The sequence below is a fragment of the Lactuca virosa genome, chromosome 9 (genome assembly GCF_052849685.1).
Source record: "Lactuca virosa cultivar CGN04683 chromosome 9, Lactuca_virosa_CGN04683_v6, whole genome shotgun sequence".
Taxonomy (NCBI): Eukaryota; Viridiplantae; Streptophyta; class Magnoliopsida; order Asterales; family Asteraceae; genus Lactuca; species Lactuca virosa.
Genome location: NC_136434.1, coordinates 140424055 through 140452022, shown reverse-complemented (window position 1 = coordinate 140452022; position 27968 = coordinate 140424055). Strand labels below are relative to the sequence as shown.

General features: G+C 35.4%; 2 protein-coding genes across 3 annotated transcripts; both read left to right on the top strand.

The window, feature by feature from the left end:
- The first annotated feature begins 655 nt into the window (after window positions 1–655).
- LOC145137368 (uncharacterized) lies at window positions 656–5817 on the top strand. Of its 2 annotated transcripts, none has more exons than XM_079071508.1 (13): window positions 656–799; window positions 1245–1740; window positions 1818–1895; window positions 1972–2215; window positions 2305–2481; window positions 2811–3017; window positions 3106–3350; window positions 3466–3669; window positions 3752–3844; window positions 3930–4037; window positions 4510–4830; window positions 5387–5470; window positions 5570–5817. In XM_079071508.1, the coding sequence occupies exons 2-13, from the start codon at window positions 1255–1257 to the stop codon at window positions 5594–5596; spliced, it is 2274 nt and encodes a 757-aa protein (XP_078927634.1). In that variant the 5' UTR covers window positions 656–799; window positions 1245–1254; the 3' UTR covers window positions 5597–5817. The 2 variants fall into 2 exon arrangements, with proteins under 2 accessions (XP_078927634.1, XP_078927633.1); XM_079071507.1 differs by having other exon boundaries at window positions 2296–2481.
- Window positions 5818–18089: 12272 nt separating this feature from the next.
- Window positions 18090–26709, top strand: LOC145136963 (uncharacterized). The gene is made up of 20 exons (XM_079071103.1): window positions 18090–18235; window positions 18805–19270; window positions 19348–19425; window positions 19572–19815; window positions 20282–20443; window positions 20543–20787; window positions 20883–21086; window positions 22243–22500; window positions 22586–22801; window positions 22888–22980; window positions 23064–23180; window positions 24011–24322; window positions 24401–24479; window positions 24585–24736; window positions 24811–25178; window positions 25259–25447; window positions 25542–25649; window positions 25717–25786; window positions 25862–25960; window positions 26446–26709. Exons 2-20 carry the CDS (start codon window positions 18815–18817, stop codon window positions 26536–26538), a joined length of 3543 nt encoding a protein of 1180 aa, XP_078927229.1. The 5' UTR covers window positions 18090–18235; window positions 18805–18814; the 3' UTR covers window positions 26539–26709.
- The last annotated feature ends 1259 nt before the right edge of the window (window positions 26710–27968 follow it).

Below are 27968 nucleotides of genomic sequence, written 5' to 3'. Positions count from 1 at the left end.
TGGTATGCCAGTGTTTGTTGATGTTTATGTGATTATTTGCTTATGATATTATGTGGTAGTGGTAGGTGGTGAAATAGACCCGATATCCGGTTGAAATAGACCGAAGGGGTAGGTCAGACACCCAGATATGCCTGACAGGGGTAGGTCAGGCACCCAGATATGCCTGGCAGTATCCGGTTGGAAGAGACCGAAGGGGCAACTCAGATATGCTCGACACCATCCGGTCGAAATAGACCGAAGGGGTAGGCTGCGCACCCAAATGTTCGTGGCAGTATGTTGTTTTAGTATGTTGTATGGTGGGGGAACCCACTAAGCTTTATGCTTACGGTTTTCAGTTTATGTTTCAGATACTTCGATTTTCAAATGGAAGAGCTTGGGATGATTGCAAAGCACATACGCACATTATGTGATTTACTCTGATTTGATAATGTTTTGATAAATGTTGATTACCCTGGTTTATGAGAATGATATGTATTGACGATTTATTAATCTAAAAACAAAAATTTTATGTTATTATTTCTGGGACATTACAACCGCCCCTAATAATAAAATACTGGATACACACTTTCAAAAAAAATTATATTGATAAAAAAGAAAAACAAAATATCCGAATAACACACGAAAATAATACTTGTTCTATTTTGCTGATTACATGAAAATACATAAAACAATAATCGGTATATGGGACGGGAGGGGAGTAGTTTGTAAGGCGTCACCAAAGGGGGCTCGAGCCAAAATCCAACTCATTATTTCATTTCTTGACATCTTCTCCAAGTCGCCGAGAAAACCCTAGCAACAGGTAAACACTTCATCATCTACTTCTAACGCTTTCAATCGACTAAGGTTTATGATTATCTATACTCAATTATAGCTTTATCGATTGTTTATATCTCTGTTCCATCCATTTGTTAAGTTTTTTGTGTTTACTTTCCAACACAAGATAACAATCAGTAGACGTCGCAAAATTTGGAACAAATTTGTATGATTTTGATAGTCAGCTACATTTCTGTATGTACATGTTATTCCAAGTTGATCTACAAAGTTTTAAATCCTAGAAAATCGAGCATTTCGGGTACTAGACATAGACATGGAGTTTGGAGTGGATGACTAAGATCAACGAATTAACCAAAAATTAAGAGTTTGTAATAGTAATTCTGTAGCTTGTTACCTGTGTTGATTCGTTGATTAGCATGTTGCAAACTATCTGATCAGTTTTTTGTCGCTTTTGTTGGTTTCATCGCCAGGCACATTACAATGAAGCGGAAACGTGCATATGGGCAGCGCAAAGCTAAAACTCCATTGGCGAAGAAGACAGTGCAAATTGATGCTACTCTAGTAGCAGAAAATGATGAACCAGAAGTACCTGAAACCAGCATGAATTTTCAACCTGTTGGAAAATATTTATCTGATGAGAAAACAGAGAAAAATTTCACCTCTGTGCATATGGAAACTGAAACTCCAAGAACTGGTAGCAGACAAGCAGATTTAGAGATAGAAAAAGCTGTTTATGGGAGAATGCAGAATCATCCAAATGAATTGCGCAAAATGATTGCATCCATTATCAAAGACATGTCTAAGGAAGCTGGTGGACTAGCTAACCTGACAAAAACCTTGGCTGAGAACTCAATCAGCAATGAACAAATGGAGCAACCTCATGCTGACATGGATATTGATGAAAACAACAGCAAACTACATCAAAATCCAGAATACAAGCAGCAAGAATTGGATACTGCCCTATCAGTATAATTTACATTGACCATCTTTTGTAATTATACATCCTTGCTTTACACTTATAGATTGCCCTTTTTCTATCTTAGGTTATCAAAAAGACAATGAAGTTGGATGCAGCTGATCCATTTAACAGACCTGTAGATCCTGTTGCACTTGAAATACCTGTAAGCTTCTTGCTTATGTGTAATTTAGCATTTTTTTTTTTTTACATTCTAAAAACATGTGCTTTTGTTGAACCAGGATTACTTTGATGTTATCGATACACCAATGGATTTTGGTACAATATGCAACAACCTTGAGAATGGTCTCAAGTACATGAATTCAGGAGACGTGTTTAAAGATGTAGAATATATTTGGTATAATTGTGTGAAATATAATAAGAAGGGTGATCATATTTTGGAGCTCATGAAGCGGGTAAAGACATTCTTTACAAAGTACTGGATAGCAGCTGGACTACACTGTGAACAATCACCAACTTTTGTTAGTAAGCACCCCATATGTGTTGTAATTAGTTTTATTATCTTTTTATGCTGTATATTTTTAATAAAAGCAATTTTTTATTAGAACCTGCAGTTCAACACAATATGCATAACGAGGGGCATTCAGTGAGCCCTGTTACTCCTATTGCTGGTAAAAGGTTAACCCAAGTACAATCCATTCCACCCTCATCCAAAGAGAATAGGCCTGGATTGAGCTCTAATGAGCAATATCATGTCCCAGGATTCACAAATGCAAATTCTGGTGTTGCAGGTATGGATATATGCTCACTGCTTCTTAGTTATATTTTTCCAATTTGACAAACTGTACACATGAATTAAATTCTCCCTCCGCCATATAAATTGGAATCGATACATATTTAGAAGGGTATATTATGAAGAAAAAAAATCATTATATTTTGGCAGTTTTACGGTTTAACCACTAAAAGTTTTCCAATCAAACCATACAAATTTCAGACATTCTTCCAAATTAACCATTTGGATCTTGTATTATCGGGTCAAAATGGTTAATTTGGACAAAAGTTTGAAACTTTTATTGTTCAATTGGAAATGTTTTTGACCATTTTGTCCTTTCCTTTACAGAGTCTTCTATCTCAAGGCACAAGAAACAAGGAAAAGACTTCCCACTTGTCCCACTCACCAACAATTTGTCCAACCAAAACGCCTCTGGTTCTAACCAAATACTACAAAATCAACCCGAGCCAATCAACATGCAGCACCCTGTTCAACCCCAACAGAGCTCTAACAACCTCCCACAATCCTCCCCTGAACAAGATGAGCCTAACATTGGTAACTCCTTTTTTTAACAATCTACTATTATAATCTTTTACCAAAAAAAAAAAAAAGAACTTTACTAACCATAATTGTCTGAAAAAAGATTCTAGAAGTATTCAAAAGAAACGCCAAGGTCGTGGGCCCACACGTTGTGTTAGATTGTTGAATACGGTCGGGCGGATAAAAGTCCTGACCAATGAACTCGGGCAGCCCGTGGGGTCAGAGGCATCACAGTTGACCAGCTTTTTAGGTCTCACAGCACGTGATGGAAACTTGGCTCCCTTGATTTATCCTAGTTGGAGCAAAGTGCCAGAAGAGAATAAGGAGAACATGTGGCAGAAAGTTTTGGTATGGATTTTTATTTTTTGAATCATTAATGTCATAGAATAAAGAGAACATGTGACCAGCTTTTTTTATATTCTTTTGGTCATGTCCAATAATATATTTCATGTATATGTTACAGATGAAATTTGATATTGACCCTAGTAGTAGAAGTTGGGTGCTGATGTCACTTGGAACTAAATGGAGAAACTTTAAGTCTCTTCTCAAGACTACTCATTATGACATACATTCAACCGATGAAGAACGCCTTGCAGATTGTGATGACAGGGTCCTTCCTGATCAGTGGGCAGTTCTTGTTTCTCAATGGAGCTCTGAAAAATGGCAGGTTTGTGTTCTGTCTCTCACATTTTTATAAATTTCATTTGTTAAATTGAAAAAAAAATTTATAAATTTCTGCAATGTTTCAGCGTATCAGTGCGAAAAATAAGGCCAATCGTGCTAGGCATAAGTTTAGTCACACCTCGGGCAAAAAAAGCTTTGCTAGAATACGTGAAGAGGAGGTAACTAACAACATTGTAATTCTCTTTATTTTATAGAATATAGATACCTTCATAATGACCGATATACCCTTTTTAATTATGACAGAGGGCAAAAAGGACTGACGGGCAGGAACCATCACGGGCAGAACTATTTATCTTGACCCGTACAAGAAAAAATGGTCAGCCGGTCAATGAAGCCACAGCTGCTGTGATTGTAAGAATCATGTTACGCGAATATGTATTTATTATTTTTAAAAGAGTAAATTACATGAATGGTCCCTATGGTTTGGGGTAATTTGCACGTTTGGTCCTTAACTTATTTTTTTAACTCGGAAGGTCCCCTAATGTTTGTTTTTGTTGCACGCTTGGTCCCTGTCTTACCTAAAAAGACTATTTTGCCCTTGATTTTAAAATAAACATACCCCCAACCCCACTTCCACCTCACTTCACCTTACCTTACCTACCCCATCTTATTTAAATAAATTAAAAAATCAAGGGCAAAATAGTCTTTTTAGGTAAGACATGGACCAAGCGCGCAACAAAAACAAACTGTAGGGACCTTCCGAGTTAAAAAAATAAGTTAGGGACCAGACGTGCAAATTACCCCAAACCATAGGGACCATTCGTGTAACTTACTCTTTTTAAAATTATATTTTATGTGTTAATTAAATGGATGTTGATTTCAGTCACAACTACGAGAGACAGATGGTAACAAGAATGAAATAAAAGATGATGTGTATGAGCGGGTAATGGGGGTGGATAGAAAAGGCGGTGTCTCCTTGTACGGACTAAATGCCACTACCCCTTCTCGTCCCGGCCCTGAAGTTTCTACGCGTGTTGAGGCGTTGAATATGGTTGCGGAAAAGAATGCCGAAGTTCTTCAAATGAAGGACAAACTTGCATCACTCGAACAAACATGCTCACAGATGTCTGCTCAGATGTCTCAAATGCTCTCAATGATGTCTACCTTGCACAAGGCTTCCCCTCCTCAAAACATCCCCAATACCGTAAGTTTCCCATCCGTTGGTTGGTTTTATACTTGTACTGTGTTGGACTAAGCACTCCGACTGATGTGAATGAGACAAAAATTGCAACTTTTTGTCCTACCCAAAAAGGTAGAACAAGGTGGGTCAGGACTTGCTCTCGATCTCTCATTTGTGCAAATGACGTAAATGCCCTTATCATCAAAATTATCCCTTGAAAGCTTATCCTGTCCCGTCATATTATGAGCACTTAACAAATGCAGCCTACGGCTGCTTTTGTTGTAGGGGACATGACGGGACTAGACAAGCTTTCTAGGGCTATCTTTGATGATAAGGGTATTTACGTCATTTGCACAAATGAGAAATTGAGAGCAAGTCCTGACCCACCTTCTTCTACCTTTTTGGGCAGGACAAAAAGTTGCAATTTTTGTCTCATTCACATCAGTCTGAGTGCTTGGTCCAATGCATGTCAAACACACGGTACAAGTTGTACTGTTCTGACATGTCCTGCATAATAAGCAGGGACTAAAAGATGCTCTGTTTTTAGTTTTAATTAATTTCGATTACATGCGTCCATTAGGTTGATGGCACTTTGATTCCGGTGGGTACACCCAATCAATCAGAACCCACCTCTACATCTATTCATGAGGTTCCTGCCAAACAGGTGGCTTTCTGTCTAATATTCTTATTTTTAGATCTGAAAATTTTGATATTTTTTTTCTTCACATAATTACATATTTATGAGTGTGGATTTGTGTTGCAGACTCGCGGAAGGAAAAAGAGAAGGTAGGAAAGGAAAAGATAATCTCCATGTGTATTATATTTTGTTAGCTATTTTGATATCTCGTTAAAAAAGATGTCTTAGATGAACTTGTTAACGAAACATATTTGTGATGCACCCAGTAGTAGGGTTTTTAAAGTAAAAATGTTGCTCACAAAAGACTATTTCGGCATCTTATTACAAAAAAGTTTGGATAAGTATACACTAATGTGTAGTTTTTTTCTTCTAAATTTGTTTGCAAACCAAGTTAAATAGTACGGTAGCTACGTTCTTTCTTATATATTATATTTTAGGGTTAGTGGTAAATTTGGGTAAGGAACTTGTTTTCTTCACAGAACAACATTGGTTTAAAAATATAACAAGAGCCGGAACTTTGTCTATCGTTTTAAAACATAAAAAAATTGGTAGTCCGCCCCCCTTTGGGTGGCCCATGTAGAACCATCTCCTGGGATAAAATCACATAACACTGATTATGGGCGTGTAAGATTTGAACTTTGAACATCTTTTATGAAATTTTACATATCAACAATTAGGCTTTTGTCATGGTGACCATTTTAAAACATATATATTAAAACAAGTATGTCTAAAGTTTAGATTGGATAAAATTTGGGGTGAAAAAATGGGGTGTCACCATAACTTATGGTTGTAATTAAGTTCAAGGAAGCTAGTAACTTTGGCCCAGACCAGAGTAGTGTTTTTTTGTGAAAACAAGGATGCAAGTCGAAACCTGTTTTCAAGATAAAAGAGCTTATGTTCATGATATATATTCATGTGTAAATAAAATCTATTGCCATGCTTCATGAAAGATAGTATAAAATATCTTAAAAAGTAGGTAGGGTTAATGACCTAGAAAGGTAACAAACTTTAGTTTTTGTCCCCATTTAGGTAACCAAGTTTTTTTCGTACACATTTAACCATTGAATTTGTTTGACTTGTTCAAAATAGGGTAATATGACCGGTAATTACGGTGATATTACCCTATTATAAACAAGTCAAACAAGTTTACTAGTTAAATGTGTACAAAAAACAAAACATGGTTATATAAATATGGACAAAAACCAAAGTTCCTTACCCATTTTGGTAATATGCTAAGTGCAAGTAATCATAATACCCACTGATATCCGAGAGAGCGAAGAGTGTCTTACACTCCTTCTATTTCCCACATGTTGTCTTATATATTTTATAAAACTAACTTTTAGTTTTTATAAAAAGATATATATATATATATATATATATATATATATATATATATATATATATATATATATATATATATATTGTAACACCCGTTTATTAAATAAATAAATAGATAAAATTAATAAATGAATAGTAGTCTTAAAATCCTCCATAATATTTAGCGGGGTGTTGGTTTTGGGAAGCCAAATAATATAATTTGGATTTTTGGGGGTTCAAGTGTAATTCCGGGATTTATTTTGTAAAGATTTTCAGAAGTTAGGGGGTGTTTGGTATCATTTGGACTTATATTGAATAGATTTTGGAGGTTAAGGGGCTGAATGGTAATTTATGGACCTTATTTGAAAAGAATGAGAGGAAGAGGGACTGAAAATGTTAATATGGGCTAAACTTTGAAAATAGACGGGAGCATATAAACCCGTCACTTTCCCATAACCCTAACCCTAGGAAGTTTTTTTTTCAACCGCCACCTTATATCTCCCTTCACATCCGGCCGTCACCTTCACTTATACGACTTCCGGCGCCACACCACCACCGCTGTTGAGGTCGCAAACCACCGAATCCACCACCACGACCATCCTACTGCCAGAGAAACGAACCTGTGGTGCAGCCGCCGCTATTCTCGGTTGAAGTCGCACCACCTTCCTCCCACTGTTGCATTAATGTCGCCGTTGAAGACGAAGCCGCCGTCGAACAAGCCCCCGCTTTGTTGATGCCGCTGTTGGCCTTGTTCCGGCGAGATCAAGGGCGACTCGAGACTAGTTTGGAAATCGGAGAACATGGCCGCTGCTTTAGCCGACGTCCGTCGCCGCCCATGCGGCCGTCAACGACATCGATTCCTCCGGCTGCTACTCGGTTCACTGCTCCGGTTGTCCCACTGTCGCCGTAAGCGCCACTGTTGCTCGCCATTCCGTGTTGTTGTCGTCACCGTGCACCACCAGGTGGGTGGTTGCGTTCAAATTTCCGAGCACAGGCGTTCAAAGTTCCATAACTTGAGGACAAGTTATGGAAGACTTTAAACTAATTAATAAAAAAAAATAACTTTTTTTTTATTGTAACTTATGGAACTAATTAAGGTTACACCTTTTTTTTTAATTTAATGAAGAGACTCTTGAACCTCCATAACTTGAGGACAAGTTATGGAGTCATAAAACAATTTAATTAGAACTGGACTCTTCATTTTGTAACCTTTGCCAACTTTTATGAGTTTTATGATTCTTAAATGTGACTTTTCATATAACTTGAGGACAAGTTACAAAAACACACTTTGGAATCAACTCTTAGATTAAAATGGATTGAAAACAACTATTTCACACAACTTTTCTATTAATCTAAGAACCTCATAAGAACAAGATAATTCAAATCATCAATCTTCAAGAAATTAGCATGAACATACAAACTAATACAAATCTTGAAATTATGACAATTATCTTAGAAATTGGATTAGCATGAACATTACCACATCAAAAACAAGTTTATAAGTCCAAAAACATCTTAGGGTAATGTTCCTAGTCCAATTCCAGCCAAAACAATCGAATATATGCATCCAACTCGATTTTTCAGCTACTTTTGCAAGTATACAAGAAAACAAGCCTAGTCTCTGATACCACTGTTGGGTTATGAGCATTCTAACACTCCTAAGTGTACATGCAACCCTAAATACCTTGGATCTATGTTTTCTCTATTATACATACAATTATGAACATCCAAGGTATTATCCTAATCTAGCATACAAAATAATAAATATAACAAGATAGAATACATACCTCTTTGATGTAGAATGTCTTCATGAAGCTTGAGTACCTAGTGCCCCAAGTGTGACACCTCAAATGGTTCACACAACACCAAATACACTTGGAATAACTTGAGAGAAACTTGAACACTCCTTGAAATCGTCTAGCCCTCACACTCACACATTAGTGCACGATTTCTTGAGCCATGGGATTCTTTTATATGGTGGCTATTAGGGTTACACCATGTAACTCATAACTTTACCCATTCCTTATGCTCCATGGATTTTAACCTCCATGGAGTATCCATGGGTCACCCCATGGACTTAGTCCAACATAAGGAATCTTGGATCACATGCCCACATATATAAGAATGAATGATTTACACAATCAACCCATATATTTAATTAGTCTCCTTTTGATCACTTAATTAATTCCAAATTAATTCTTGATCAATACTAATTAAATAACCTTATTAATATATTAGAACTTATAATATATTAACCAACCTTAAGTGTTATTTCTCTCATTATAGTCTATCCAAATGCATGATGCCATGCAACCCAAATGGACCATGCCGGGTCGGGTCAAGTCTTACCAATTATAGTTATGGACTTAGACATTAATCCAACACCATAATCCAAATCTTAGGGTAAAATGACCATTTTACCCCTGGCCCAACAAGACTATAACTAAGGCCCAAAACTATATAATCCATAAAAACCCATCAATGACCTAATTTTCAAAATTGGGCCCAAACCCTTACATAGGCCTTTCCCTAAAGCCCATTTACTTCTCTGAATCAATGATTTTTCCAAATTGGGCCCACTAAGGCCCAATTCATCATCCAAGGCCCATTAGGGCAAACCCAGCAAGGCAAGCCCAACCAGAAGTCCATTACTCTAAAATCCTTAGTCCATTATGAGCCCAAACTAAAAGACAAGTCCAATACCAAGCTATCCCACAATCAAATAGTTCAAAACATGCACAGGGGTTGCTCACGTCGTGAGCTCTTCATGCTCACGTCGTGAGGTCGTGGTTTCAGACCAGAAACTTCCCCGACTATGTGCTCACGTTGTGAGGCTTCATTCCTCACGTCGTGAGTCCAGATCTGACAAAAAATAAGCATTAAGCTCCTAATCCATTAAGCCTTAACATGGGAAAGTCTAGAGGGTCTTCCTTGACCCCAAGGACCATACAAATCGAAGCTTTTCAGTCACATATGTCCAATATATGAAGGAAAAAGGGCCAAGACTCAAACTTGGAGTCCAAAACCATGACCAAAATCCAGATCTAGAACATATAAGACTTAAGATGCCATCATAATCCATAAAGTCGCCAACTTTATGGACTCCATGCATGCTAGCCAACATTACAAGCCATAAATGCATGGAAACTTAGATCTAGCAAGCAAGGAAAAGAAAGGCATGAACTTGAGGACTTACAAGGGTCCAAAAGCTCCTAAACTAGCTGATGATGAAACCCAGAAGCTAACCAATGCACCACCAATGATATTCTTCTCCTTAATGAGCTTCAAAGCCTCCAAAATCTCTTGAATAACACCAAAATGGCCAAGAACTTCAATAGGGGTTGAGATTAGGGTTTCCAGTGGTCTTGGGAGTGAAAGAGGCTGAGGAGGAGCAACCCTAATCATCTCATACCTTTAAATACCCGAAAATTAGGGTTTTAGTGCATTAGACGCTCCTCACGTCGTGAGCCCTTCATGCTCACGTCGTGAGCCTTAAATGAACTTGGTCAACAAGTCAACGATCACTCACCCGAACTACTCAAACTTCAAACGGCCATAACTTCTTCGTTTCAACTCCGTTTTTGACGTTCTTTATATCCACTAAAATGTGGCGGGAAGCTCTACACATCTATCAACTCATCCTCACCTCAAAACCTTCCGAACAAAAATCCAAAATTCATAAAGAGCTCAAACTGCCACTTTACCGATATGCCCCTTGGCTCCAATGCACAACCCAAACTCCCATATTACCTCCAATACATTATTTGTACCCAAACGGGTTTAGATCTCTCTTTTCCAAAGGCCCTAAGCCTTATGATAACCTATCTTCAGGCCATAATCCCGAATTACAAAAGCGATTGGGAACAGGGCGTTACAGTCGAGCACCCAGATATGCCTGACATGGGTAGGTCGGGCACCCCGGTATGCCTAACATTTATAGGTTGAGCACCCATATATGCTCAGCAGGGTAGGCCGGGCACCTAGATATGCCTGACAGTATGTTTATTATATGATATGTGGTATGATGGGGGAACTCACTAAGCTTCGTTCTTATGATTTTCAGTTTTGGTTTCAGGTACTTCTTCTTCAAAAGGAAAGGAGTCGGCATGATAGCAGCGCATCACACTATGTTTTTAGCACATGAGATCTTTGGGAGTATACTCTGATAATGTTTCATTATGACATGTTTTGATTATTGACATATTGGTTTTGATATGGGATGACACTATGGATGTTTTATACTATCAGTTTTTATATTAACTTAATTAAAATGAAATTTTTGGCCTTAAATTTTGGGATGTTACATATATATATATATATATATATATATATATATATATATATATATATATATTGATGTGCAAAGATATACCTACTAGCTTTTAATTTATAAACATAACGAACTTAACTAGCTAAATCGCACTTAGGCAGGGTACCTAGTCGAATTATAGAATAGTTTAGGTAAGCCAGGTGTCGAACACAGGGAACAATTTTTAGCTAAAATAACTACTAAAAGTAAAACTAAGAAAAAAACAACTAACATATGGGGTTTCTATCTGATTTTGCAAGTTCAGATTAACTTAAATCAATTACTAGAAACAAAGCAAACAATTAAAGATGATTGTAAATCAAGATAATAAGACACTTACATTTAGCTTTGAATCACCCTTTTTCCATTGGATAGTTTCTACACATGGATTAGTTCAGTTGGTTACCAATATAAATGTAATTAGAAGTCTTGGTCCGATCTCCTAATGTTTTTCATCAATTCATGAATTACTATGCAATAGTCTTACACAAGTAGACACTAAATTGATTATTAATATTGTTGGGCTATGAATGATAATTCTAAGATTAATTATCTATAATGTAGACAAATAACCAAAACAAATTATGATCTAATTATGTTCTCTAGCACAGTTAAGACAACAATTTTTATTACCTAATATAGGATTTGGCCGATCTCTAGCTTTAGCAATTTAAGATTCATAAACAACTAGGTAAACAGGTTCATGCAATTAAAGTGATCATTCAACTACACTAAACTTGGAATTTAAGTAACAAAGATCGAAACTATTAACATACTAGGCTTTGATATATCAAACACAAGCTAGTGCAACTTCATAAAATCCATAAAAAGAGAAAGTGAGAAACTAACACATAATATTAGGATTCATCATTACTCTAAGTCCATAAAGCTCTCAGCTTTAGCAAGTATGGACCTCTCCTTAAGTGTGGAACTCCATTTCAAGCTTGGTTTTGACATTATAAGACTTTAGAGCCTTGCATGCACGTAAAGTTTGCAACTTTACGTGATAAACATGCCTTGGGAAGCTGGATCTGCAGTTTGGAACCTTAAAGTGGCTTAAAAAGCATCTGAATGGATAGTGGACTGAAGGGACTCGACGAGTTGCATGGTAAACTCGGCGAGTCCGATGAAGATTGTCGTGCAAGGACTTCTGCATGGACTCGACGAGTCAGTGGGGTGACTCGGCGAGTCAACTTGGGTTTTCCCAAAGTTTGGACACGCTGGAACTCGGCGAGTTGCAGGAAACTCGACGAGTCAGTGGGGGGTTTTCACGACTACTCGAGTTCTGGAAGGACTCGATGAGTCAGTGACTGCACTCGACGAGTCGGGTCAACATGGATTGTTGACCTTGATCTTTGACTTTGACTTTGGCCAAGGGTTGTCTATTTGACTTCTGGGGCATTTTGGGAAGTTGGAAATTTATGAGTTTGGATCATTGGTGGTTATAGGTGTTGGAGTTTGGGGCAGTGTTTCAGGAGCGCGTTTTCGTGGTTCAGTTCGGCATTTCAAGGTGAGTTATCCTCACTGTATCAACAGGGTATAAGGCACCAATGCCGACCCTTATCGGATTTGTATCCGGTTTCATTGCATGATATGCTTTTATTGATTTACATCCTGGTAGTTAGGATGGTGTTATGCATAGTGACTTGATTAGGTCGGTATCCTGGTATATATATAGGACGAGGTTATGTTAGTGACCGGTTAGGTCGGTATCCTGGTTATAGGATGGTTGTTGTGTTAGTAATCTGTCAGTTCGGTATGATTATCTGTTATATACATGCTAGCGTATGATATTTATGTGCACATGATTGTTTAATTGGTATGGGGGTTGGGTTGAGGCGGGTCCTGCTTCGTGCTGTAGGCCAACATACCCAGGGCGGACCGGATAGACTGCAAGCCCAGGAGGGCATATAGTCAGGCCGAAGGCCCAGCGAGCGGTCTGGATAGGCTGAAGGCCTTGTGAGGCGGTCCAGATGTGCCGAAGGCTCGGAGAGCGGTCCACATAGACTGAAGGCCTGCGAGGGGGTCCAGTCAGGCTGAATGCTCATTATGCATACTGTAGACTCTAAGAGTGGACCAGGTGGACTGAAGGCCCGGTGCGGGCGGACCAGTCACATTGTAGACTCGAGATGCATGGTTGTTCTGTTTACTTATATGTTATATGTTATGGTTATATCGATATGACGTTGGTATTTTGGGGGTAACTCACTAAGCCTTCGAGCTTATAGTTTCAGTTTATTGTTTCAGGTTCAGCGGATGACCGCGGGAAGGCGAAGGCATGACCGTACACTTCCTCGATTGATATTTTGATTTCTGGGAACTCTGATGTTTAAACTATTTTAAAAACAAATTGTAATAACTGAATGGTTTTAAATGATTTAAAATTTTCTAAATTGGCTTGAATTTATGGATGTTACAGTTTTCTTCATCCTTCTTCTCCTAGTTTCAGCTCCACTCTTCCAAGTATCCAACTCTTGTAAATTTCAACTCCTTTTTCTTGAGAATGTCCCTTTTTGCCTGCAAAATACAATTTCACATTATAAGTACCAAATATCTTTGCATTTTTCCAAAATATAGCTTAAATATATTAAAATAATGCCTAAATATATGAATAATATGAAAATATCATATATATATATATATATATATATATATATATATATATATATATATATATATATATATATATATATATAAGTAGGTTTCATTGAGATTCCGAAAAAAATAGAGAGATTGAGATTCAACTTCAACCATATATTCCTTGTTTGCCGCTCTAGGGCTCCAGTGTACACGTACGACGAGAGAGTTATAATCATAAATAATGATGCAGCGCCGTCCGTTCATTTTTTCCCGCCACCTGAAAGATCTATATGCACAAGAGTCATTATAAAATTATATTGCTAACTAATATATGATCCTAAATGGTCATACTAACAACTTGATGCAAATATATTGTTTATAAGAATTTGATTCCTGATATACATATATATATATATATATATATATATATATATATATATATATATATATATATATATATTGTAGTTAATTGTAAATTATTTATTTCAATTTTTAATTTTAAGTATCAAAATATATCATAATATATCATAAGGTATGATTTGTTATGTCATGTTCATCTTCTTAGACCAAAAGGGTTTTTTGTCTTATATGGACTTATTTGTTTTATAAGTTATAAAAATTAGAAAAGTTTTTATAGAAAAACTAGCTCTTCTTTTTATAAAATATCCAAGGAGACCATAAAAGAACACTTGCTTTTGATCAATTTATTCAACAAACTATGTTCTTAGAAAGCATTTATAGTTGATTTGATAAAACATGATTCTTAAAGTGGTAAGACCCATGGGATAAAGACTTAAAGTAAGGACTTAAATGTAACATACCTAAAATGCCGAGTAAAATTTTCAGTTTAAAATCAAACAAAACCATCAAAATATCATTTCATAAAATATCATCATATTATTAAGAACAAATTACTGAAATCGTCCCTGTGGTTTGGTTAAAATTGCGCGTTTGTCCCTAACTTTTATTTTGCATTCGGACCATCCTTACTGTTTGATTTTGTTGCGTTGTTGGTCCCTCGTAAACATAAAAAGACTATAATACCCTTTATATTTATTTTTTCACTTTTTTTTTTACTTTTTTGATATTATTTATTAATTATTAAAAGATGTATTAATATAGTAGGTCCCACCATCACCATCACCATCACCACCACCTACTACCATAAAAAACCCACCAGCTACCAGAAAACACCACCGATGACCACTAGCCACCAACTGCCAACCCCTCACCCATCACCTCCGATAACCAACACCACCACCCACCTATTCCGGCAACACCACCACCCGCCTATTCAGTCCGCCCACATCATCGATTTCATCAGGTGACACCCCATTTACATCCAACAACCACCATGTTCACCTCCGACAATAACTAGCATTCACTTCCTGCAACCACAATTGATCATCACCTTGACCAAATCAAAATCAAACCAAAACCATGATCAAAACACATAAATCAAAACAAAACAAAGATCAAATTCTGAAATTAAAACCTAGCCAAAGTCAAATCCTGAAACCGTAAAATCAGAACATAAACGGAAATCAAAATCAAATCCGAAAATCATAACCTAAATGTAAACCTAACCTAAAATCGGTGATAAAATCCCAAATCAAATCGAAAAACAAATGGAGTCAAATTCTTGTATTTGAAATCGATGACGTCGCCGGAATAAACACATTGGGATTAATCTGAAAATGAAACACCTCACCAGATATCCCATAAATCAAAGACCAATTTTCCAGATGATGAAATCGATTTTTCCAGGTGAAATCCACGAGGTCAGCGGAACAAGAAGAAATTGGATTAGACGGGAACGTGCGAAGGCGGAGAAAAATAATGGAGTTACAGGTTTTCGGTGGCTTTACAGTTGCAGGTTTCCGGAGGCGTTAGGGTTGCAGATTTCCAGCATCTTTACAGTTGCAAGTTTCAGGCATTAGGGTTACAGTCATCTGGAGGAGCTGTTCACATGATGGCTGATGGAGGCTGCGACTTTCGGGAGGAAAAGGCTCCGATGGGGAGTTGAGGTGAAGATCGTTGATTTAAGGTGGGGTTCAGAGGGAGAGAGGTATATCTTGAAGCCTTGAACTACGATCGATATCTTCAAGTTACAGAGGGGAATGGGTAGACAGGGGGTGGTGGGGACGTGTGGAGCCCAACCTTTTTAACAATCTATAAAATACTTTTAATAATCTTTAAAAGTTTTTTAAATATAAATAAAAAATAGTAAGGGTATAATAGTCTTTTTATGGCTAGTAGGGACGAAAAACGTAACAAAAAGAAACTATAGGGATGGTCCAAGTGCAAAATAAAAGTTAGGGACAAACGCACAATTTTAACCAAACCACAGGGACGATTTCAGTAATTTGTTCTATTATTAAAAGTAGTTTCAAACCAACATCACAATATCATAAAACTAAAATGTGGAATCTCTAGTGGAAGAAATGCAATCACGTCGAGCTCTTCCCCTTGAACCAAAAGTACCTGAAAACATTTAAATGTAAAAACCGTAAACACAACTCAAGTGAGTTCCACAAAATACTACATACCATACATAAATATCAACGCAAGGCTATAACAGGTCCATTTCCCCCCAAGTCTATTTCACCCCTGAGTCCCTTCCGACTCAATCAATATTTTTCAACCGAACGAGTCTATTTCACCCTACAGTCCCTTCCGACTCAATTGATGTTTTTCCACCGAACGAGTCTATTTCACCCCCGGGTCTATTTCACCCCAGAGTCCCTTCTGACTCAATCAGTGTTTTTTAACCGAACAGGTCTATTTTACCCCACATACATGTTGGATTAGGTGTCTAAGCCAATAACTAAATTAGTATAATCTTGAATAATTAGCAAAGTCCTTTTGGGTTGCCCTCATAACCAGAAATAGCTAGAAATGATATTAGGATAAAGAGATATAAATGATTTGATAATATATTATATGATTAATATATTAATTGGAAATAGATAACTGATATGTTAATTTACTATTAATAAATTAACATGAGATCGATAGTTAAATAATTGGTTTGAAATTAATTAGAATTAATTAATAATTGATTAGAATTAATTTGGGATCAACTGGATTTAATTAATTTTACAAGGGTTGCTTTATAATTGTTCAATAGTTGAGTAAGCGAGAGATTCTAGAAACCTCCTTGCTTGGACGATTTTGATACCCTATTAGGGTAATCTAGAATGATGCAAATGGATAATTAGGAAACTAGATAATTACCTATTTATGGATTAGAAACTCAATCATCATTCATTCTTTTGTCCGTTCACAAAAGTTGCCAGAGCTCCGCCTCCTATTCGACCACTACCAACCCATCCCTGTCACTATGGCAAGGTGATGGTATAATGTTGATTTGGTGGTGGAAGCGTAGGTTGTGAGATGGTGATGGTGGTGTGATTCTGAAAGGCTGGTGGTAATGTGGTTTATGAAGGTGAAAAGGTGAACTAGAATTCTGGTGATGGTTATTTGGCGGTGAATGAAGGCTGGATATATGAAGAAACTGATTGCTAGAATAGAGGAATAACGTGGTATTGGGATGTAGGGAGGGTGATAGACAGGGCAAGTGGCCGGTTGTGGAAATATTGGTTTCTGAGATGAAGATTATGCATTAGATGATGTTTTGGTTAAAGGCAGAGGTTGTTGTTATAGGGTTGAAGGTCAATGGCTATGGGTATATCAGTATTGTAACTAAAATGACATATATTGATTTTCTGCCTACCAAATGTTCGATGTAATGCCTCTCTTAGAAAATAGGTGTATGATGGTTGTTGGGGAAGTATGATTGAGGGTCCTCCTAAATGCTTGGTTTTACTGGCGTGGGGGTGACCTGTTGAACTGGGAAAATCCATCGGTGGGTATTTTGGTTTATTGTTTTCTTGATCGTTTGATTTGAGATTGTTGATTTCTCTAACAGATAGGGGTGACAAGGCATGTTAGATGGAGGTTGGGGAAGGAAGAGTTCGTTCACACACACAAAGGGTGAATATGTGAGCCTAGTTTTATATTTAATAATAATAATAATTTTAAAAAGTGAAAGAAAAATGAAAACTAAATTCATTAAAGATATAATAGTCTTTTTAGTTTGGACAGAAACCAAAACTGCAAATAAACTAACTCAAAATGATCACCAACCCAAAAAAGTTGAGGTTTAAACTAACCTTAGAAAAAATGTATACCACATGGATATTTTTGCAATTTTGTCAAGAAAATAAAACACTACACCCTTACAAAATGTCTATCATAAATATTTAGTCGTAATTAGATGTTGTAAATGTCTATCTTAAATATATGTTGTAAAATTGTGATAAACAAATGTCATGATCATATATATGTCGTAAATTTGTGATAGACAAATGTCATGATCATTTATGTACCTTTTAATAAAGCGTATATCATATTAAATGCTGTATATTTTTTCATTGTAGATATTGTTTAATTTCGACAAAAACTTAAGTAACGATGATAGGTGTTAGAAGTGCGCTAATAATTTTAGCAGCGTTTCAGCATACTTTCCTCATTTCTTGACATTCTCTCCAGGTCGCCGATACAAGTAGAAAACCCTAGAACAGGTAAACACTTCATTGTCTACTTCTTAAGCTTACAATCTACTAGCGTTATCATCACCCCTACTCAATTTGTACCATTATCGATCGTTTATGCCTCCTTTTCATCAAATTGCTAAGTTTTGTTTTGTTTAGTTTCTCATACGAGATAACGTTCAGTAGCTTAATGTTAATTGCATGTACCCTTTTCTACCTTTAAGTGGGAATGTATGTTAGGGAATTGCTTTGACACGAAGTTATATCGTTGTGAATACCCCCAAACCCTAAGATTGGGTTAGTCGGTGTGTTGTTTGCATCAATAGCTGACTGGAGAAAAGGGATTGATAAAACATTATGATAAAAACTTCATTTAATTGGAAGCTCAGTAGTACTGATCTGTGTAATGAGCTCGATTCTTGTAATGTTCTTGGCAATTGGCAGCAAGGAGTTGGAATTTTTTCATGATATCTTCTCTGTGTTCATTGGTTTTAGTTTTCTCATAAATCCAGTCTTGTATCTTCGCCTGGTAGCTTAGCTAATCATATTTATTGTAATGTCATTAAATTTAATTTCTGCTTATTCAACTTTGCTTATAGGCACATAACAATGAAGCGGAAACGTGCAGCTAAGAAGGACAAACTTAAAATGCCAGTGGCAAAGAAGCCACTCCAAAATAGTGCTGCTCTAGTGGCAGAAAATCATGTGATGAATGTTGAATCAGAAGAACCTGAAGATGCTACACCACTGCGCGTGGAAACTGTAAATCCAAGTACTAGTACTACCATCAAGAGGGGCACACAAGAAGATTCAGAGATAGAAAAAACTGGTTATGGGGAGATGCTAAGTCATCCAAATGCATTGAGTCAAATCATTGCAAGTGTTATTAAAGAGATTACCAAAGATGCTGGTGGCCTAGCTAACCTTTCAAGGAGCTTGGTTGGTAACTCAGTCAGCAATGGACAGATGAAGCAACCTCATGCTGACATGGATCATGAGGAAAACGAAAGCCAACATCATCAAAATCCAGAATATAAACAGGAAGAACTGAATGCTGCATTAAGAGTATGGTTTATTATATCATATAGCGTACATTAGTCTTATTTGTACAAACTCATATAGATGTTATTTTTCTACACTAGGTAATCAGAAGGACCATGAAATTGAATGCAGCCGAACCATTTAACAAACCTGTAGATCCCGTTGCACTTGGAATTCCTGTAAGCATTTCTCTTCAAATTCTTTCTGTAAATACATGCTTTTGTTAACAGTGTCTAGTGATGTTTTCTTCTTTCGTATTTATAGAATCATTGTTTTTGTTATGCATTCTTTTATCATATAATGATTTGGGTGGAGGTTGAACCAGGATTACTTTGATGTTATCAAGACACCTATGGATTTTGGTACGATATGCAACAACCTTGAGAATGGCGTAAAGTACATGAATTCAGGAGATGTGTTTAAGGATGTAGAATATATTTGGTCTAATTGTGTCAAGTATAATAAGAAGGGTGATGTTATATTGGAGCTCATGAAGAGGGTGAAGGCATACTTCATGAAGTACTGGAAATCAGCCAAATTACAAAGCAAAAAATCACCGCCTGTTGTTGGTAAGGGCCACTTTGTTATCCTTCTTTATTCCATGTATTTATATTACTTTGCTTGTTTTTTTCTACCTTTTCTTTTTATATTTTTATGAATGCAGAAGTTACCATGGTCATGATAATGAAGTCTATAGTTTTATATTTCTTCCTATGGTATTTATGGGTGTCTTTCATTAGCAAAATAAGATTATATATTCCAAACATAGGATCTTTAACCGTCGTTTGGTAATACTTTTTCTATTGGCATTTTCTTCATTTTGTTTCACAACACAACTGAAACATGTTTGACAAGACTTCTTTTTCTTTTTCTTTATTACTTTTTGTAAAACTAGTTTTGTAGACCATGAAAACTTCAAAACCATGTTTACCTTATATAACCAATTACAAATTTGTAAGCTTTTTGGTTTTTTGAGATGATATAAACACTTGCAAGACGCCATTTTTGATCAAGGTTCCGCTTTTTGATGAGCAGAGTCTTCTGTCTTGAGGCACAAAGAAGAAGAGAAAGACAAGCCACAAACTTCAGTTGCCAATAATTCTGCTCATTTGCAGCAAAAGGAGACTGGTCAACCCCATCAGAACTCCAACCAGCCACAATCTTCATCTTCAACAGAAGAAGATGAGCCTAACCCTGGTACCTAATCCTTGTTACATATCTACAAAATTCATTATCTTTTATAATAAATAAAGCATATGTGTAACTTGGTTATAACTATAATTGGCTGAAAATCAGAATCTGCAGTTGTTAAAAAGAAGCGCCGATTTCAAGGACCCACCCCTTCCCCTGAATTAGTCAACACAATGAAACGGATAAAAATCAGAACCAATAAACGTGGGAAGCCCGTGGGTCCTGGGGCAGCCCAATTAACCAGTTTGTTGGGTGTCATTGCATGTGATGTGAACTTTGCTCCCCTTACTTATTATGATTGGAAGAAAATCCCACAAGAGAACAAAGACAACATGTGGCAGGAAGTTCTGGTAGGGTAATCTAAACTAAAGAAACCTTTTCACATTTTTTTTCTTATCTTATTTTGGTGATTTTAAATGATATATTATAATTATTATTATTGTAGACCAAGTTTGATATTGACCCCGATTGTCGAAGATGGGTGATGTTGTCCATTAAGAAAAATTGGAGGAGCTTCAAGTCCCACCTTAAGGCTAATCATTATGATGTTCACGAGACTGATGAAGATCGCCTTGCAGACCGTGATGAGCGGGTCCCACCTGATCAGTGGTTGGCCCTTGTTTCTCAGTGGAGCTCCGAGAAATCGCAGGTTTGTGTCATATTCCATGAATTTAAAGATTGGGTTAATTGCAACGTACTTTCATTGATTTGTTTATAATAGCATCCCACTTTTATTTACTCTTATTACAACATTGTAGTCTCAGAAATCAACCTAGTTACTTATAGTTATGCCATCCAAATACAAAGCAACATGTGGATTTTTCAAAGTATGATGTCCTAAAAAGAAAAAAAGTACAATGCTATAATTTGGTAGTTTTTTTTTTGTCAGAAAAATGTTGTGATAGAAAGAAATGAAAGCCAAGTATGCTATCATAAACAAATAAATGAAAGTAAAAGTATGTCAGTGATGTATACTTTATCTCCAATTTTCCAGAATACTTCTACCAAATTGAAAGCTACTTGTGCTAGGATAAAATTCAGTCAAGTAGCAGATTATAGGCCTTTAATGACATACGAACTATTCCACACACTAATTTTATGACATACAAAAATGTGTGTCATGTTTTAGTGTCATAATAAAAAAAGGAAAAACACTGAGTACACTTCATCAACTATGTATGTTGTCTTATGTATGTCGTATTTTATTTTATTATCGCTCTTTCTAGATATCGATGAGTTCTTTGTAAAAATATATATAAATAAAATTAAGACATGCTTTCTGTTATATATTTTTTGATAAATTACGTAAACATACTGAAACTATAAAGTATAAGATAGAAAAAGTGACATAGCTAAAACCTTATATGTACTTACATTGAAAAAGTGCAAATGAAAATTCAAAAAGTTTTAAAATATGTATATGATAATGATGGTATAACTAAAATCTTTTTTGTAAACTAATTAAAGGGGTGTAAATGCTCAAATAGCACAAACATGATAAAATATAACTAACAACATGAAAGCCAATATATCTGACACCTGACATCCAATCCGTTTGAAATGTTGAGAGAAAAGAAAATTATATCTTTCATCTTTATCTGAGTATTGGAAAAGTAATGCCACCATTCCTTTGTAACTATGACTAATTATATTTCGCTTGTGTTCATACATAAATACAAGCTTTAGATCTTTCTATAGTATGAACAAGGGTGTATGATGTATGAAATAAACATAACATATGCTTAAGTAAAGCATGAGTATACTGTAACTAACTATGCTATTTGAATCAACACATGTTGAAACAGGTTGCTTTTCGTGACATGGAATCAGGTTCTTCGGATCATGATGAAGACTCCAAACAAAGAGCTCTGATGATAAAATTAAAAGCTATTAAAGAGAAAATAGTAATTACCTACAATAAAAAAGGTGTACCAATTGGAGATGAAGCAGCAAAACTCGCTACTTTTGAGGGCTTCGTAGCAAGAACAATGGTGCCCATAACATATGCCTCTTGGAAGGATGTTAGTAAGGAAACAAAGGAAGAGTTATGGCAATGTGTTTTGGTAAGTCTAACATAGCATCTGATCTTGACTTATAATTATCTTGTTTTTTGTTGAAAATAATATTGTTTTAAGTTTTATGTTTCAGATGAATTTTGTACTTGACCCAAAAAGTCGGAAGCACACTCTCCAATCGCTTGGGAAAAAGTGGAGAAACTTCAAACATCATCTATATGATAAATACATTAAGGAATATAAAAATGACCCTGAGGCGAATTTACTCAATCCTCCCGATAAGTATCCATTCTTGAAGAAAGAAGACTGGAAACTTTTTGTAGAACAAAGACTTTCGGACAAGTGGGAGGTTTGTTAAACTTTTTGTGTCTGTATTTGTCCAATGTTCATTGAGTTTTAAAAACATGCATCACAATTTTAATGTTTCTAATGCAGGAAAAAAGTAATGACGCTAAAAAAGTCCGTGCACATCATAAATACAATCATCGTTTGAGCAGAAAAGGATATGCCAGACTCGTTGTTGAGATTGTATGAATTAAATTAATCGAATAGTTTATACTTGTATCTGTTTATGTTAATTCACATATCATATGTTATTCTTGATAATTTAGATGCAACAAACGGGGAAGACAGAAGAGGAGATTGATAGAACAATGTTGTGGAAAAAAGCAAGAGAAACAAAAGAAGGAGGTTACGACCCTGACGTCAAGGTGATTGTTGATAAAATGGTAAGTTTATTCTATTTAGATTTTAAATTCATTCGTATATCATGCTATTTGTTTATACACCTACTCCAGACAGTGAAAAAAATCACAAGGGTGTTTTAGGACACTTTAAAACTACAATTGGACCATTTCTGTTATTTTTGTTGTGTACAGGGACTGTATCCATGTCCACACAGCAAAGATCAAAGTTATAGCATCCTACTTATAAGCATCACACACACAACACAACACAACATATTTAAATATTTTTAAAAAACCTTGTTAGTTTGGTCAGGTTGGTGATTTTCTTTGGTTTAGGTGCAAGATGGAATAGTTTGGCCCCTATTTCTAGGGTTTTTTATATGCCCTATACAATATAAAATGCCAAAATAGAATCAATCAACAGTTTGAGTCTTATAAGCACCATACTATGTACTTACGTTTCCAGTAAAACTCAATATCTATCCATTTTCTTTTAAAAGCTCAGAATCATCAACAATAGCAAATTAGCATGCAACAAAAGTTCATAATCTGTCCCATTAAAATTTAAAAGTTTAGGCAATAACAACATACTTGACCTTTGTTTGTATGCCTCTACCCTCCAACCTGTTAGCAATGGGATTTTATGTTGCAAAATACATTTTTGATCCCTGTATATTAAAAAAAAAAAAAAAAAAATTGTTTACTTGATCTGATTGTAGCATCTTCTCCAAGGAAACAATTTATTACAAAAAAAATTCTGTGGATGATATATATAAAAAGTATATTGTATGATAGCTTTCACCTTTCTTTTTAGAATGTGTTTTAAACTGTAAAGTATGATAATCTTTAATTGTATCCGAATTACATTACAGGATAAGCTGCAGAATTCGGAAAGTTGTGGAGAGGTTACATATGGAACAAATGATGTGCTTACACAAGCACTAGGTACTCAAGAAAACCGTGGGCGTGTACGTGGGATGGGTAAATATGTAGCACCACACCAATATTTTTTATTACCCAAAACTGTTAAGCAATACTTGGACCTTGAGAACAAGAAGTTGGATCAACGCTTCAACAAGCTTGAAGGTGAGGTAGAGAAACTTAAAAAAAGAGGTGTCAATCCTGTTTCTGAAGGCGCAAGTCGCCAAATGTGGGGCAATGAAGATTTACAAGACCAACCACTTGTATGTTTCTTTTTAAATTGCTTGCTTTATATTTTAAAACTAAGACTTAATTGCAACTAACATATTATATGTTTGTAGGATAATTCTTGTTATCTTGCGCTTGATGTTGCCACAAATATAGTTGCTAAAGGAACCATAACCAAGGACAGTGTCTCGGGTATTACATTACGAAAAATATTTGCTTTATAGTTATTAGTTTATTTTCTTATTTTTACGTTGTTTAGAAAATTGGATCTTAGTTTTACCTTCATTCATATTACAGATGAAAACATTCAAGTTATGATGGAAACATCTGTACAAGGAGAAGCTTTACTACCGGTTCCACTGGAAGAGGAGTTCATTGTGAAGGTCAAAGATGCAGTTGGGCACATACTGAGCTGGCCGAGATATCTAGTCATTCGATGCTCTGATTTGGTAATATTATTTTCATTCATTTAAAGTATTTATATGGGTTTAATTTGAAGCATTTATTTATATTTTTTTTATAGGAAAAAGTGGTGGGGAAACCAATGGAAAAACATGGAAAACTTGTAAAAGAAGAATTAGAGGGTAAAAAAGAAGAAAAACGGCAAAGAGAGTCAGATGAGGTAAAGGAGAAAGGAAAAGAAACGGAGATCTCGCCAAGGAGGAGGACGAGAGCACAGATGAGGACAAGGATAAGAATTGAAAATAATCGTGTTTTGAAAATGACTGCACGTATGGTTGATGCACAAGTTTTAAAGGCAGAGTCTATAAAAGTGCAGTGTGAGGACGATCTATTTGGATACGAGAGTTACACGTACTTATCTTATGAAGATTTTGAAGTGGTTTTTACATTGGATGAGCTGACCGGTGTTGTTATTACTTGTTATATGATGTAAGTGCTTAAATTTAATTTAAATAACTTTTCGTATAACACAGTTTACTTTAATCAATTTTGTTTTTGTACGTTAACAGGTACTTGTTTGAGCAAATCAAGAATGGGCCAAAAAGTGATCATGGAATTTGTTTTGTGAGCCCGACTGCAATCTCGCCACGCGCACGTAAAGACAAATTGAAAAATATCGCTGATGCAAGTAAAAGCGTTGCAGATCGGTTGTCTACAAGAAAGGACAATGACCTCATCCTATTGCCCTACAATCCTGGGTTTGGTTTTCCATTTGATTATGAATACAATAATTACCAATCCATTTTAGTAACTAATACCTTTTTTACTTAATTTGGTTTTTGGTTTGTATAGAAGACATTGGGTGTTGGCCGTACTTGACATGAAAACAGCTACTTGCTATTATCTTGATTCCCTGAGGCCCAACAATGTCAATTCGCAGTTGAAGAACATTATTGAAGCGTAAGTAATATAAATTATTGAAACATTATATTATATTGTTTGATATATTTCATCATTTTTTTTATAGGGCAATGGTCTTGTACGCTACACAAAGTGGATCCAATAAAAAGGTTAAACTCAACTGGATCAATGTTACGGTGAGTACTTAAGTCATTATTGAAATTGCAGGTTTAACTTCATTTTGACACATCATTTATTATGTAATTATGTAGTGTCCTCGTCAGCCGGGAGGTACTGAATGTGGCTTCTATATGTTAAAGTTCATGAAAGAGATAGTTGAGGAAGGAGTTGAAGTGTTGATCAATAAAAATGTAAGTAAACTTTTTGTATCGTTATTAAATTATTGATTTGTTAATTATAGCATCCTACTTACACATATGCTATAATGCAAATAATGATGTGTTAATTATAACATCATACTGTCACTGCTATAATTGAAACAGTAGGTTACATGCAAGAAACAACAATGTATTTTCATTTATTTGAAAGTATAATGTTTTAATAAGAACGGAATCGAAATGATCATTTTATGTTTATTTGTTGAATATAGCATCCTACTTACTAAACACTAGGATACATGCAAGAAACAACAATGTACTTTCGTTTATTTGAAATGACGATGCTCTAATAAGAAAGGAATTGAAATGATCATTTTATGTTTATTTGTTAAATATACGAGTTATTCATAATAAAATAAACTAAGTGTATAAAAACTTTGTCAAATTGATGAATAGTATATATAGTCTTGCATGCTATTCCCTCGTTACAGTGAGATACAAATTTGATTTGTTTACAGGTTGGGGGCGGCAAGGATATGTACACGGATGCTGATATTGATGAACTTCGCGAAGAATGGGCGTATTTTGTGACGAATTTTATTTTCCGGTGATATTTTGTGTCGACAAACAAGATTTTTGATAACTTAATTTGAAATGTTTCTTAATTAGTATGACATATGATGTTATTGTGTACAATGGATTATTGTATAATGACTAAATATTATGACAAACATTTTGTGTGTCAATATTTGACTTTTTTAAACACAATTTGTATTTAATGATTTTCGGTGTTGTATTATTATTATTATTATTATTATTGTTATTATTAGAAATAGACAAATCTTCAAAAATGGTTCCTATGGTTTCCAAAAAAATTTGAGTTTAATCCTTTTAACTTTTTAGGTCATCAACATTGGTTTTTATGGTTTCAAAACTTTTAAAGGATGGTCCTTAACTCTAAGTTGTTTAGCTTTTTTTTTGTTAAGTCTAATAAGGTAAGGTATAATTTTTGAACTTTTTTCAGTTTTACAGGGGTGGGATGGGGTGTTCGTTGTATTGCTTATGGTGGGTTTAAGGTGGATGAAGGTGGGGTTAAGATGGTGGAGAGGGTAGCGATGATGGTGATAATAGATGGAGGGAGGCGACAAGCTGATGGTGGTGCGAGGGGAGGGGAATTAGTTTATAATTTTTTAAATAATAAAATCATATATATATATATATATATATATATATATATATATATATATATATATATATGAGAGAGAGAGAGAGAGAGAGAGAACTAATAGTTTCTCGAGAACCTAAGAACTAATTCTACACCATAAGATTAAAAAAATAAAGGGCTGAGATCTCTTATGGCAGTTTTGTAAATAAATGAGAAAATAACACACGGGGGTATCTTCATTTCTTTGATGCAGGGGTGTTATTGGAACTAAAACCTTAAAGGTGTTGAACGTCTCTCTCTCTCTCTCTCTCTCTCTCTCTCTCTCTCTCTCTCTCTCTCTCTCTCTCTCTCTCTCTCTCTCTCTCTCTGTATATATATATATATATATATATATATATATATATATATATATATATATATATATATATATATATATACATACACACACACAAACCATAATCCTTTATTTTGATTTTCCGTATAATCTTCACCCTGAAAAAGATCCATTTCTCCCGATTATCTTACTCCGTATTGCCGATTTCAACCGATTTTTTTTTTGCTTTATGGATTCTGGATCGTCCAAGGGATTCGATTTTGCATCCGACGACATTCTTTGCTCTTACGAAGATTACACAAATCAGGAAAATTCCAACGGAAGTCACTCAGATTCTGTGATCGCTACTAATTCCTCTAAAGTATTCTTCGTTATCTCTTAATCTCTATAATATATAGCTTTTATTTTCTCTCCAGGTTTTATTTTCCTTTTTAATTGATTTTTTTTCTATACGGTTGAGTTTAGGTTTTTTATATTTTCAGTTGATCTATGACCAATTTTGTGTTTCATGATGACATATATTGTACTTAGAAATGCTTTTC